At 40.4% G+C, this 15,726-nt stretch overlaps 1 protein-coding gene across 1 annotated transcript in view; it reads right to left on the bottom strand.

Annotated features, from left to right (window-relative positions):
- The window catches only part of EPC2 (enhancer of polycomb homolog 2), a 129,811-nt gene extending 116,623 nt beyond the window's left edge, over nucleotides 1–13,188 (bottom strand). The window contains exon 1 of the mRNA XM_070579698.1: nucleotides 12,694–13,188. Within this exon, the coding sequence (XP_070435799.1) occupies nucleotides 12,694–12,846 (153 nt within the window). The 5' untranslated portion in view covers nucleotides 12,847–13,188. The remainder of the gene's footprint in view (nucleotides 1–12,693) is intronic.
- Nucleotides 13,189–15,726: the final 2,538 nt, after the last annotated feature.

Here is a 15,726-nt window from a genome sequence, read left to right as displayed (position 1 = left end):
CTATTTGCTAAAATTTATTTGTGACCCCAAAATCAATACTTGGAGTACCTTTGCAGTCATTCACAGAATGTACAGAGCATTAAAGACTTTGAGCCATCCCACTCATACGTTGTTCCTAGCTGAGGTCAAACAAGGCAATGCTCTGACTTCTTGTTTCAGCTCTCACACTGTAAACAAGTGTCCTTTAATGTTCTATTTAATGCCATGTTTTTTCATTTTTGTGCTTTTTGTTGATGATTTCATAGTTTATCGGCCCCCTCAGGTGTAGTGCTGAAATACTGTCTAGTATTCCTAAGCAGAGGAAGGCTGTGATGTGCCTTACAGAGAAAATACGTGTTAGACAAGCTTCATTCACGCATGAGTTACAGTGCTGATGGCTGTGAGTTCAAGGCCAATGAACCAACAAGATATATTAAAGTATTTTTAAACAGAAACATACATAAAACAAAGTTACCTATTGATTAGTTGATGAAAATGTGACCAGAAGCTCACAGGAACCTAACCCTGTTTTTCCTCTAGGAGCAATGGTTCAGTATTCGCTAATTCAATATTCAAGGCAATTTTATAGAATGTAACCACGGCAAAAAATGAAAACTGTTGATTAATGAGTGTGTGTGTATGTGTGTCAAGGTGCACTTTATTTCAGTTACACAGACACACACAATATGTCACAGTCAAGTGTGAAACCTAACCAATGAGAGCCCTAAAAAAGAAATCTTGAAAGGAGTGGTAAAATGGCAAGGCAGATAGGCAGGGATCATGGGCACACATGCTCACGTCATTTTTTATATGTAGAATCACAATCACTCAAATTATGACTTGATTGGTAAATCTAGGGTAAAGCCTATACATGTACTTTATAAAAGCATCCCAGATACTCTGATGTGTAGTCAAGATGAGAACTACTACTCTTTCTCCTAAACTGGTGGTTCTCAAAGTGGGGTCACTGGACAAGCAGCATCAGGATCACCTGGGAACTTCTTACAAATGTAAATTCCCAGGTCCCTTCTCAGACTTACTGAATCTTACACTCTGGGAATGGAGTCTAGTGATCAGTGTTTTAACAAGCCTTCCAGTTGATTCTGATGCTTGCCAAAGTTTGAGAGTCACTGACCTAAATCTTGTATTTCTTTTGGAGGCATTTTGAAAGCTCTGATAAATTCTGCTAAAATGGCTGAGCTATTTCAAATAAAGCTGATGGGTAACTACTACTGACCTAAGCACCTATAATGTACACATAATCTTCTTCCAAGTGCTTTTTTTATGGAAAGTGGTCCCTGCGCTTTAAAACAAAATAAGTAAAATCTGCATATTACTTGTATAATAATCAAATAGCACTGTTTCTTTAGGCCATTCCCAGAATACAAAGTTTCTTTTCCTCAGACCTCTTTAAACAGGCATTGTTCTTAACACAAGTTTGCTTGTCCTAAAAGGTGAATCTACACTAGAGCACAAAAATTCTTTCAACCTTCTAACAATTCTCCTGGTCATCACTTCCCAATACGAAAGTAACCATATACATCTAAAAACCTCATGGCATTCTGGAACATGGAAATAATTTCAAAACTAATTTGTAAAAATGAATTCAATAGTGTATTATATTCAATTAGCTATTACATGAAGTCATGTATACTCTTGTTCGAATCATGTCCCCCTCATGACACAAATTCCCACAATATTATCTTCCACATGACACATTAAACATCATACAGAGTTATCTGTCTACAACTCTTTTCAATGGGACTAAAAGCTGCTTGAAGACAGGTACCACATCTTCTCCCTTTTCTGTGTCTAAAGTACACAGCAGTTATTGTTCATTCAGTTAGCAGATATTTAGTGAGCAGCTACCATGTTATTCACTGTACCAGATGATGGAGGACACAAAGGTAACAGAGAGACAGTCTGTGTGTTCATGGAGCTATTTACTAAATGAATAAACATCACAACAGTAAAAGTTTGAGAGAGCATACTCTGTATAAAAGATCCAGTTTACCAACATACCTGAAATAAGACGGCTTTCTTCAGAAGTGTACCCTATTATTGCTCCTCCGACCCAAGTTGCTATTCAAGGCCATAAATAATTGTTAGAGAAAATACACTGATAAGCCACTTAATCAACAGTTAATCTGACTTTAATATATTTTATATATAGGAGTAGAAACAAAAATCCTAGGCACAATGCAAGGTTTGATGACAACGAAATTCCCACATGGGAATAACAGGTTAAGGTTTGAAAGCCAAACTCCAAACAATCCAACAGAAAGCTAGCATTTGCCAATTCTTCAGAGATTTTAAAGGAAGAAATTTAAAATCAAAATTACCTAACTTTATGACTCTAGATTAAGAGACTACTTCTAGGGTCACATATTACTCACTTATAAAAAGAATACAAGAGAAGTATTTGCCCACTTTACCAAGTAAAAAGCATTTCTTTAGAAATTTTCTAGGATACATACACACACACACTCGCACACACACATGACTAACAATAGCTGCCTCTGTAGAGTGTCTGGAGATGTGAGGAAGGAAGGACACGTTCTTATGTGTATCATTTTATGCTACTAAATTTTTATCTTTAATTCATGTGGGTCTACTATTTTTCAACTAAAAAAAACAGAAAATGTCTTAAACGTGGAAATAATACAATTCTGTTTATAATACCATCTCCTTTATGATGGGAATAAAATCTGCAGCCTGACATATATTTGGGACACAGGAATGGGATTGCCATTTGGGCCATGGAAATTCTTCTGAGGGGTTTTGAACCTCAGTTTATGGATCCCCAAAACATTCACAGAAAGAACTGAGGTTCCATGAACATGGGTGAGAAAATAATCATTCCTTTAATTTCACTAACTTCTAACAAACTTGACATTTCCTTCAATTACTAACATAGGCAAAAGGCCACAGTAGTACCAAAAATATTTGTGACTAGCAATGCGCACAGATCTTTTCATTATCATATTACAGTGATTGCACTTATCAAAATGTTTATATTTATCATTACTTTGAATTTAAGATAATTAGACCAAACTCTAGATCTTGCTATTAATCTGTTAATAAAGTATGTAAATTACAAATTGTTTAATATTTTGATAACTATATTTCAATAGATTGATTTGCTTTTATTTTATGCATTTAAAACATCATTCTGAGAAGTTTCACCAAACTGCCAAAGGAATCCAAGTCACAAAAAAGGTTAAGAAGTCTTGAATAATGGTTGTCAAATCAGGTGCAACAGCCCCCATTTGGAAATTGAGGGAGAAAACATTTTGGGGTTATCCCAATTGGAATGCTACAAGAAATTAGTGGACAGGAGATGGATGTAATAAACTTCTTGGTATGCCTGTGACAGTCCCACACAACCAACTATGAACTGAATACCAAAAACATCCCACTTGAGGGGCCGGCCCAGTGGTGCAGTGGTTAAGTGCGCAGGTTCTGCTTCAGCGGCGCCGGTCCGGATCCCGGGTACGGACGTGGCACCACTTGACAAGACATGCTGTGGCAGGCGTCCCACATATAAAGCAGAGGAAGATGGGCACAGACGTTAGCTCAGGGCCAGCCTTCCTTGGCAAAAAGAGGAGGATTGGCGGCAGTTAGCTCAGGGTTAATTGGCCCCAAAAAACAAACAACAAAAAAAACAAAAACACCCCAGTTGAGAAACATTTCAAGGATCAAATAAGTGGCAAGAATACCCTCTCTAGCATGCTTTCCCATGGTTCCAAACTTAAGTGTTCATCCCAGAGTTCCCCGGTATATTAGAATGTCTCTTTTCATTCCTCTCTCTAGTGTACACCACCCACTGAACAGATTTTCATCACTATATTTTCCCCTGTGACCAATTAATGTGTCCAGTCTTAAAAAAAAATCATTTCCAAAAAATAAATACAATATTTAACTATCAATTATTGAGGACTCAATTATTATTCTGAGCATTAGCTGAAGATTTAGTTCTCTTGGCTGCTAATTTTCAAACTCTTTAATTTTTTTAATAAATTTTATTGTCAACTGTTCTGCCAGGAAACAGAGATGGAAAGAGGAAACTACACATACCAATTTGCTAATGTTTGACAGCTGTAAAAATATATTTAATTGGTAGGAGAAACAATGTGAAACTATAACAGAGAACAATGCATGGAGATACCCTGTATATTTCAGTCTTCCTTACTCCTTCACATTTATTACCCTGTATAACTGAAAGTTGTTATTAATAAAAAAAATAGCAGTTGCCTGTATATGGTACTGACTTAAGCCTTGACAAAAAAGTTCATCTTTAAAATTACCTTTTGAAATATTTCTCATTAAAGAGATGAAGAAATGTGGCTTAATGAGATGAAGTAATTTATATTGCCCAGAGGGACAGTGACAGAAACCAAGACTGTAACTTAAGTCACAATTTCAAAGTTCCAACAATTTCATCAAATTAGCAGTACAAATGAGGGCTTCTTATCGACTCCCCAACCAACAACCTCATGTCCCTTGCCCACAAAATAAAAAGAGTAGTAAGAAAGCTGGAAGTAAAGATACGAGTTACAGAGCTAGCAGACAGGGTAACGCTTCTATTCTGCGTTCCTCCGACTGCACAGTAACACTAGCTGACAAGAAGAAGAAACCTAAAAGCAGATTTAAGGAAACGGTGCTAAGGAGAATTTGGAAGTCACTGCCATCTTCCTCCAGTATTAATCCCACAAGGAATAGTCCTGCTTGATGGAGTATGCAAATCTGAAGTTCTTTTCCATTTAAGGGTAGACAAGGCAAAAATCAAGAATCAGTTTTAAGATAAAATCAAATAATCATGATGGACCTCCCGCTATCTACACTGGTCTCCTTCATGGTTTATTCCTACCTATCATCCTTTCCTTCTCATGCTGTCCCCTATGCATGCATTACTGATTTTCTACCTCAACCCTACTTAAAACGAAATGATGCAGAGCTGTATGTTTAGTAATACAATCAAACTCAGTCCCAGTGGCCAGCATCACAGTCAACGCCTGTATCACAAACTTTCTATCACTTAAGTGCCTGGATAGGTATCTAGCCTGTGCTGAAAAAAACAGACGTAATACCTTCCTTAAGGCCTCTGGTCTGATTGGGAAAATGAGTCAATTCTCTCATGTGCACTCTCACTCTCTCATACATACATCCATATGCATACACATACATACATACCCACACATACACCCCTCAAGTGAGAAACACGAAATATTAGAAAATTAAAATAAACTCAAGTGCTATGAACTAAAAATATACAAAAGTTCAGAACATTTAGAGCAATGAGCAAAAGTAGTAAAGATAGTGAAAGAAAATTTCATGAAAGCAAGGGAACCGACCATACCCAAAACATACACAGTGGATTGCTCTATTGATCTCCAGGAAAAATTAGTACCAGATAGTGGATAAAATTAACTGATCTTCATAAAAAAAGAACTCTAAACCAAACTGACAGCAATGCAATAGTGTTAAAGAGCTAAACCTTACATATTAATATCTTCCTAATATTTAGTCTCTCATTTCTTAGTTCTTGTCATCTGATTAACATACTGGACAATATGCCCAGTAGGCAGACATGAGGATTCACAAATGCAAGAAATTTTTAGAGCCAAAACTACTTTAAAGGTCACTCAGTCCAATTCTACTTCACAGATGAGAAAACTAACGGCCAGGAATGTTAAATAATTTCTTTTTTTTTTAAAGATTGGCACCTGGGCTAACAACTGTTGCCAATCTTTTTTTTTTTTTTCCTGCTTTATCTCCCCAAACCCCCCTGTACCCAGTTGTATATCTTAGTTGCAGGTCCTTCTAGTTGTGGGATGTGGGACACCACCTCAACGTGGCCTGACAAGCGGTGCCATGTCTGTGCCCAGGATCCGAACCCTGGGCCGCTGGAGCGGAGCGCGTGAACTTAACCACTCGGCCACGGAGCTGGCCCCTAAATAATTTCTTTGAGGTCACACAAAATTCATCCCTTACTACCTTGAAAATTAATAAGTGTGAAGGGTTTGATTTCTTTAAAAAGATTTTAGAGACTTCTTTTATAGTCAATTCAAATTTCATTTAAAAACATAATACAAAACATTCTAATGTCATTAAAACACCTTATGAAGTTAAGGTTTGTAAAAACACACCAAGTATACAAATTCACCTTGGGTCAAACCATGGATTAAAACTATTTAACTTCATAACTTTGATAGTGATGTTATACGTCCATCGGTAGTAGATCTCTCAGGGCAGCTCCCAGGCTAAAGCTCCATCCTCAGCAGGGTAGCCCTTACTAGCACATGTTTACTAACGTCTCCTGTTCTTTGACTGGCAGACATAGAGGGAGATAGGTACCCGATGCAAAACAAACCAATAACACTCAGGAATCTGGAATTGTGAACTGAAAGAAATACAAGAATGATGATAATAATAGTTAATATTTATTATTAGATTACCACATGCCATGAACTGTTCCAAGCACACTACAATTCATCCTCCCAACAATCCCACAAGATTTTACAGGTGAAATTAACCTGCCCGAGGACTCAAATCCATATAGCCTGGCTCCCAAACACATGCACTGACCACTGTACTATACAACTTCTCAAAAGACGGGGAATTGTTGGAGTTGAGTGATAGTAATGTCACTTGTTGCTGAAGGGCCCACAGTCTAGTTCCTGATCTTCCCAAGTATTGACTGTTCAACTCTGCCTTGGTGTCTGTGACACAGCTCCCAGGAACCTTAAAGAAACTAGATTTGGTTTCTGTTACTTGAAACCAACCTAATGATCCCACTTGTCAAATATTTTTAGGCCTCCTTCTTAGAGAACTGATACAGATGAAATCTAAACATACACCCCAGATAAATCATTCCTTCAACTTTTTTAAAAAGGCATGTGTTTACATAAGGGATTCACCACAAACTTTCTTTCACAACATCATTCCCTAAGGAAGAAACTTTTAATGACTCCTCCATGCCTATGGAATAATAAATGATAGAACAGTAGAGGTGTAATGAACTTCAGGTATCAGCTAGTTCTGAACCCACTCATTTTACAGATGAAGCAGGACAATGGTGAAGATCAGAGCCTTGGAGCCAATCACCTATAGGGCCTGAGTTCAAATACTGACTCTAGCATGTCGTAGTCTAGGTAGGAGTGACCTTGAGCAAGTTACTTAATTTCTAAAGCCTGTTTCTTCTTCTGGAAAAGAGTTAACACCTACACTTCCTACTGTTATAGTGAGCTCTAAACCATCTACTGAGTTTAACAAAGTACCTGGCACATGCTAACACACTCACTAACATACAATAAATGGTAGCTGGGATGGTAGTGATGAAGTACCTGAGGGTCAGAGAAGGTAGGCAACTTTTACTCATTCATTCACCAAATATTTACTGAGTGCCTTCTATGTTCTAAATAGCTTCTAGAGCTGAAGATATAGGAGGGAACAATGGAAGGGGAAGAAAAGAAATAAAAGCCATCAAATGTCTAAAAAAAAGGAGAGAGAGCCAAGAGAATGATATGCTCAGAAATGACAGTGTTACCCTCCTGAAGTTTCTATCAGCAGGAGAAGAATAGATAAAAAATATATAACGTGAAAGAACCTTCCTTTAGTCTACTTAACATCCATAGAATTTGCTTTAAATATTCCTGCTGCACTCAAGTATTTGCTTTAACATATACCATACAACCAAACCTGAAAGCCCATATTGTTACATCTCTCTCCAAGAAGGCTTCTCTATACGTGCCCGTAACAGTTTTCTCTTACTCGTCTTAACTACAGTGACATTTAACTGTTTCTAATGCTCTTTTAATGTCTCTCAGGTTGACTTAACCTGGTAGTTTTTCATAACTTTCCAGATATGTTTTTGACCTTAATGACTCATTTAAGTTCCCTGAAGTCAAGATCTGTATCACCCTCTTCTTTTAATCCTAACACCACTTCAGCATACAGACTTACACATACTTTTGATATACAGACCCCTTTAAATAGTTTCCCAATATCTTACATAGGTAACACTTGGCACTTGGATAATATCTGGCTGGTAACTGCTTTTGTTAAAACAATAAATGCTTAATATTTTTACAATATCAATTTACAAAATTGCATTTGAACACCTCTATTATGAAATATGAAATATATCAGTGCCAAAATTAACTTTGAAAAGGTAGAAAGACTGAATAATATATTCTGACCCTGTCACTCAAAATAGCACTTAAAATATTAAGATAATGACAAAAATCACACAGCTAACATATGAGGGGAGAAATGGCAATTCAGATCAGTCATGGTCTTTTCCTTTAAAAATAAGCAGAATCACATGTTTCACGTAGACTTTGGTTCATTCTGATATGAAGAGACATCTTATACAAATCTACATACATCTATGAGAGAAGTAATTAACACAAGATAGACTAATATTGCAGCCATACCTATGTGTAAACAAATTCTATGTTTATAGAGACCTCTGATTCAAGAGGAAAAAAAAGGGATTTAGTATTTAGGTATACAGAGTACCACAGTAAAAAACCAAGAATAATTCCTGGAAGAATAATTTACCAAATTCTGCAAATGAATAACACACACACACACACACACACACAGCTAGTGTTTCACATAAACATAGCTCTTGGTATAGTAAGAGAAAAAGAAGCTCATTCAACACCCAACAAACATTTACCAAGCATATATTATGAGCCAGGAACAGTTCCGGGCACTTGGAATATATTAATGAGTAAAACATGCAAAGATTCTTGCCCTTACAGAGATTACATTCTAGCAGCAGAAAAGGTAAATAATAAAATAGGATAGTTTCCCCCAAATTTCTCATATGTTTAAGATAACGTAAACACTTAGATAAACCTAATAGTGCCAATACAGGGAGAAGCAAAGTTAACAGACTGCTAAGGAAAAAAAAAGAAAATCTGAAAAGACAAGAGTAAGGTCAGACACAGTTAAGCGATGAAAAATTAAACTTCTTAACAACATTCCAATCAAATTAATATCTTTTAAAGTTTCCAAACCTATGAAAAGTAAAAAATAGCACTTACAAAAAGTATAATGAACGTAATAATGGTTCAGAAGATAATTCAAGGTTCCGTAAAGACAACATGAAGCAAAGTGGTTATGAGAATGGGCTTTTGTAACATTAAAGGCAACAATTTGATTTCTAGGCCTGCCAGTTACTAGCAGTGAGATCCTTCACTTTATTCATCTATAAAACAGAAACAATAATACCTCATAGGGCTGTTATGAGAATATTAAATGAAAACCAAAAACTACAAAGAACTCAAATATCCAACAACAGATGGATAGATAAATACATTCTAGTATATATTCACTGGAATACTATTCAGTAATAAAAAGGAATAGACGGATATATGCAACCAGGATGAATCTTTAATACATTATGCTGAGCAAAAAAAGCCAAAAACAAGAAGTATGTATGATTCCATTTATACGAAATCCTAGAAAAGATAAAACTAATCTACAGGGAGAGAAAGCAAATCAGCGGTTGCTTAGAATTATCAGTGGAGAGAGAGTGACTTGCAAAGGAGCACAAAAGAACTTTTTGGGTATTTGAATTGTAGTTGTGGTGTACGCGTTTCTCAAAACTCACAACTCTATGCTTTAAATGGGTATGTTTTATTGCATGTAAATTACACCTCAAAAAGATGGATTTTAAGAAGGATGAAATGAATAATATAAGTAAAGTTCTTAGCATCTGGGGCATAAGCAGCATTCAAAAAATGGTAAATATTATTAAAAACGTCAACTACCACTATACAGCACTCGAAGGAAGGTGGCAAAATCACCAATCACTTGACCTTTCTGGTTTAGATTCTAAACAAACATTAATTTTACGGTATCTGACCTAGACTAAGTGCCCTCAGGAGCACTACACAGACCAAGTTACGGGAAGATGCCAACTGGCAGACCTTAGGCCAAAGACAATGACAATAGGAAAGGGAAAAAAAGTAAAAGATGCCTCCATGTTCAAAAGAAAAGAAAGAGCTAAAAGAATGATATAGTCAACAATGATAGAGTGCTACCAATGCCAAAGAACACCTAGATTACCTCATCTAGGCATTATCAGAATGTAACTGAAAACTGAGTCAATGACTATATAAACAAAGTCTAATGATAGTCCAATAACTACACAGAGACAGTCCTTAGCTTTATTGGGGTGGGGGAGTGGACTCATGAAGGTGTTAAAGTGATGTCAAAGGATTCTGCCAACCAAGCAGGAAAGGGGTCAGATTGTGGACAGTTTAGAAATGCCAAGCAACACCTATACATACATCCATAAGCCAAAGTTTTTGTTGTTTTTACAAGTCTACGGATTAAAAAAAAGTACTTATAAAGGGAACTAATTAGAACATGTTGATAATGGAAATTGAAATACAACTCAAGCGAAACACAAAACATTTGTGAAATTTATGATATTTTACTGCTGCTTAGAACTGTTTATCAAGGCACAACATTTTTCTTTAAATGAACAAATAGCTCTGTTAACAACAGAAGTTCTGTAAATAAGATTGGAAGAACTGAATTGGTTGTCACGCATGAAAGCACAAGACTTCTGACTTACATGTTAATTTAAAAAAGAAAAAGAAAAAACTAACACCCCAACTGGACATTCCAGGAAGCAAAAGACCTTAGACTATAAGTCTTAACTGTCTGGGTTTGTTTAGTTTTGTTTTAAGAACCTCCACTTTAACGTTAAAGAGGCAGAAAGACCTGAGAAAGAGTCAGAAGTCCTGGGTTTCAATTCTAGTTCTATCAGAATTTGGATTTCTTCTTCCCTAAAGCCGCTGAAGCAGGCTATTGAAAACAATCCAACTTTAGCACTCCTGCTTTAGATTGAAAATCACAAGTTTTACTGAAAAAGTCAATAGTACAAAATTGTGGCAGGTTTAAGCATTTATTTTTACTACATCATTAAAGAAACTAACCTGCAAGTTTTCTTCCTAAATTCAGATAAAATACCAAGACATATGTGACAAACTAAGGACCTACAGCAATAATTAAGTATAGCTAATCATGTCTGCAAAAAGTAACATATCTTCCAGCGGCTAATTGTTCATTCTAGAACAACTTTCTTGACTCAAGGTCTTCCCAAAACAATAGGATCCAAGTAATTACATATAATATTGATACTTGAAGACTCATAAGCCACTTTTCTTTCGGGTTCAAGACCCATAAAATAACATTAACAGAAATTTAACTTCGTGGAATCCAAAGTTTTAAAAGTTCTATTCAATTAACTCTTGTGCATACTATAACTTTCTTAATTATCTTTCCCATGGAAAAATGAGCTAAGTTAGAAATAATTTTTATTTAAAAAACAAAAAGAATTATCACATATGCCTTAGCTCTAAACCTTAAGCACAAATGTTGGGTTTTCATCTTATTTATTTTAAAAAAGGTGAATGCTGAATACTCATCCTGATACTATCGCCATATTCATTTTCTACTGAAAGTGCAAGACTTTCAAGTAATCAAACACTAAAGAGAAATGTGATTAAATCACAGCAGAAAGTAGTAATAACAGGGTAATATACTGAGGTCAGAAATCGAGCAGCCAATCAGAGGCATAAAAGCAGTTCCTGCAATATTAATAGTCAAAAGAGAAAACCAATCACAGAAACCTTGAGCCTTCTTTTGACAGTCACAGAAGCAAGAGAACCAATCCACGCACACCCGGGGTTGACAATAAGGCGGGACCGCAGGTTCATTGAAGAAATTCTTGAGGGTGCAGTTACTATGAACTTCGCACACAAGTAACACCACTCCAGAGTCATAAACACTGTCACACCAGATGAAATCCAACAGTACGCAAAATTTAACCCATCGGGGAGGAAAAAGCAACACTGCTGCCAAAAAGCGCTGCATTATCAAAAACGCAACTGTCAATTTAGATGCACTAGACTGTCAACTTCTAAGTTGATCCCCCCTCCGATGACAATCATGGGCGCGGGGACAGCCCAGCGCCGGCGGCTAGTGGCTGAGCATCCCAGGTTCCTTCCCACCGCTGCGCACTGAGCGAGCGCCATCCCGGCGAGGCAGGCAGAGCCGTCCCGCTCCGGGCCGCGGAGCTAGCCAGTCAGCCGCTCTCTAACGCTACATCCCGCTGGACAGTCGCGGCCCCCGCCTCCCCCGCCACAGTGCTGCACCGCCTCATCCCGCAGCATCGCGTTGGGCCAGGGAGCAAAAATTACCTTGCTAGGAAGAAGATGTGTGTTTTGAAAGCGCTTTACTTTCCCTAAGTCATTTCAAAGAGAACTCAGTGCAAAACTAAACTGAAAGCGAGAAAATAAAATCTTTCCTAGTCAAAAGACCCCTTGTTCATTAATTAACCCCGCGCAGGCAGCGGGGAAAAAAAAGGTAAACAGAGGCCATACGCCAAGTGCGGCCAGAACCTCCCCTGCGCCATTCCCGGCCGCCGCTTACGGCAAGGCCCCCTTACGGCAGCGTAAGCAGCGCTGCGAGCTAATCACAACACTGGGACGCAACAACATGGCGGCCGCGGGCGGGCGCTGCGCCGGCCGAGAGGGTTTACGCTACTCCGCCGGCGTAGGGTCCCATGCGTTGGAGCGGCAGCGGCGCCCTCCAGCGAGCGTAAAGCGCTCTGTGAATGGCGAGGCCCGACTGACAAAGGGGAGGGGGGAGGAGGGAAGGGGGGGTAATAAACACTCGAGTCCCTACCGATTCCTCCTCCTTCTCCATCCCGGTGGGCATCTGGGGCACGGCCCGGTTGATGGAGACGCAGTCGTTGAGATCAGGCATGTCCTTGCCGCGGTAGATAGGCAGCGGTTTGGCGGCGTCCAGCGCCCGCGCTCGGAAGGAGAGTTTACTCATTGTCTCCCCGCCTTACAGGAACAGCCCGGGCGGCGGCGGCGGGGCGGGCGGGGAGGGGGGGAGGACTCCCGCCGCCTCCTCCACCTCCTTCCTCAGTGCAGCGCGGCCGGCCCGCTCCTCCTCCTCCTCCTCACTGCCCCCGGCCACAGCATGGGCGCCCACCCCGCCCGAAAACAGCCCCCCGCCGCCCGCGGCCGCTTCCACACACTAGATCCGCCGCTCGCCCGCCCGATCCGCTCCCTGCGCCATGGCCAACATGGCGGACATTACCACAGCGGCGGCGAGCGATCCCGGCAGCCCGCGCGAGAGCGCGCCCCCGCCGCGGGGACGCGCCTCGCCCTCTCCCTCCCTCCTTCCTTCCTCTCCCTTCCCCTCCCTCGCCTGCCCACCCACTCTCTCCGCGGCGCGGCCGGCCCGCGGGAGCGTGCTCAGCCTCCGGCCGCTCCGGGGAGAAGGGGGCGGCGGCAGCAGCGGCCGTGCGCTCGCTGGCCCGCGCTCTCGCCGGGCGGCAGGTGCCAGGTGCGCAAGTTAACCCGCGGCCCTGAGCGTGCGCCTCTGCCTCCGCGGCCGCGACGCCCGGCTCGCTGGGCGCCCAGGAGGAAGGTGCCGGGCAAAACGCGGCGGCGCCCAGCAGCGCGTGTGTGCAGAAGCCTGTGAGCGGGAAAGGATGTCAACCAGGGCCACGGCAGCCGCCAAGCGAGCCTGTACTTATAAAGCGCTTATCTCCAAGGCGCCGCGAGCGCCGGCCAATTCGCATCCTGCAGTTTGCACATCCCCGGGAGGTGCGGAGGGTCCGTGCCGTCTGCCCACTCAGAGGGGCTCAGACCCGCCGGGTCTCGCTCGCCCCGAAAACGCGCGCTCAGACCCAGCTCTTTTTCCCTCACCCCGTTTTCGCTACCTGCCCGAAAGAGCTCTCCAAGGTAAAGGCATCCTCGGCTTCGCGGAAGGATGCTAATGGCAGCCCTGATGGTTCATGTTTGCGGCTGCCTGACGCAACAAGTGCACTTGAACCTGTCCCCCAAACTTCATAGTTATTTAGTGGATGGTGGAGACTGACTTCAAAACTATTAGCGTTCTTAAAAGTTAAACTTACACAGTGTAACCAAGGCAACACGCATTTCCGAAGTGGCAGATGTGTGTAAAATACTGAGTGCTGTGGAAGACTCAAAGAAGTTTGAAATAAAAGTTCCTGCCCTCATGGGGCTTTCCAGTTAATGGGATGACAGGACGATTGGAAAGATGAATAATAGTAAAAGATATAAATAGTTGAAGGACAAGGCAAATGGAAAGATAAATGATAGCAAAAGTAAGTGTAAACACTTGAAGAAAACTATACAGGAGAGATGACACAAGCACAAGAACGTGATTAATTACCAAATGAGTTGTACAGGCAATAATTGCCCGTAGAGTTCAGAGAAAGCAGACATTACTTTGGCCTGAACTGGTTAGAGAAAGTTCTAAAGAGGAGGGGAAATCAAGTTGACTCAAATAAACACCAGCTATTGTTGACATCAACCTCTTTTTAACCAAGAGTTTTTCTTGGTTAGTCTTTAAGCTTTGCAGTTTTCCCACAAAATCCCTAGGAAGTGTGTAACACATTTTACCATTTTCTAATAATTAATAAATATTCTACCTAGCTCTGACAAAAGGAGACGGTTTACTGAGGTCCAGAAGTGAAAAAATTGATTCCTATAGTCATTTCTATATGACATCAAAACTCTCTGTCTTCCTCCATTACCTCCTCCTTCTCATCCACTTCTTCCCTTCGTTTTTCCTCCTCTTTCTCCTCCGTTTTCTCTCCGCCTCCCTCTTTGAAAGCAAAATGGTGAATATGGACTTCATGGCAGTTGTCTAAATTAGTCTAACTCGTTTGGCCCAGCAAGACTTCAAACATTGTTTAGCATAGCTTGAGTGTTTTCTATCCACTGTGTTGTTGGAAACAATGGAAATGCTGTGACTCACTTCTTGTAAGCACTACCTTCCTCAAGCTTATAGGCATGTCCTGCTCTGAGTGCTACCCTCTGGAGCAGTTCCAGTTCTCTCCAACGAAGAACAAGACGTTGTTGGGAGGGGGTCAACACTGCATTCAAGCCTGAAAGGGAGGGGATGGGGGGAAGCGATGTTTGAGCAAATGAGTCATCCAGGGCTTTTATCTGAGTGCCCAGCACTTCTCAGGTTCAGAAGGGATAGTTTTCTTCTATTCCCTGTATTTATTGTTACTCTCAAGAAAGGAAATACTGAGTATCAAAAATATACCAGTCACTATAGTGGTACTTTATTATCTCAGTTAATTGAAATCCGCTTAATTCTCATGATAACCCTTTGAGGAAATATTATAATTTTACTAATAAGGAAACTAAGGTTTGGATAGATAATTTGCCAAGTTTCAGCAGTAATAACTCACTGAACTGCGTTCAAATCCAGGTCCAGCCTGACTCCAAGACTCTTGTTTTCTCAGCAATGCCACCCTGCTATGCAAGCTCTTCAGTTTAGAGGCCATTCAACATTCTAAAGTTGCTGACCCAAATTACTGAGACTTTTTAACCAATGGCTAATAGAATGCATAACCCAGAGCCTAGAGATGCAGTAGCCTCAAGCAGGAACAACATCTGCTCTGTTATTCACTGTCTCTCCAGTTCTGTGCCTCACACATAGCAGACACTTAATGTATATTTATTGACTGATATTCCCTAAAGAAATTCAGTCATACTGAACCCATTCCACTCCAGCTTGGAGTTCACATACCTTGTTGGCCTGTCACCTGCCCTAGCCACTGCTGCCAATATTTGCACTTATTATGGCCTACCTTGCTCTACAGCTTCCTACCTTTGGCATAGGAATTTTAGAACCAATTAAAGCAATTCAAAGAAAATCTTTTGA

This window comes from Equus przewalskii, chromosome 17 (genome assembly GCF_037783145.1).
Source record: "Equus przewalskii isolate Varuska chromosome 17, EquPr2, whole genome shotgun sequence".
Taxonomy (NCBI): Eukaryota; Metazoa; Chordata; class Mammalia; order Perissodactyla; family Equidae; genus Equus; species Equus przewalskii.
This window is presented reverse-complemented; position numbering and strand designations above follow the sequence as displayed.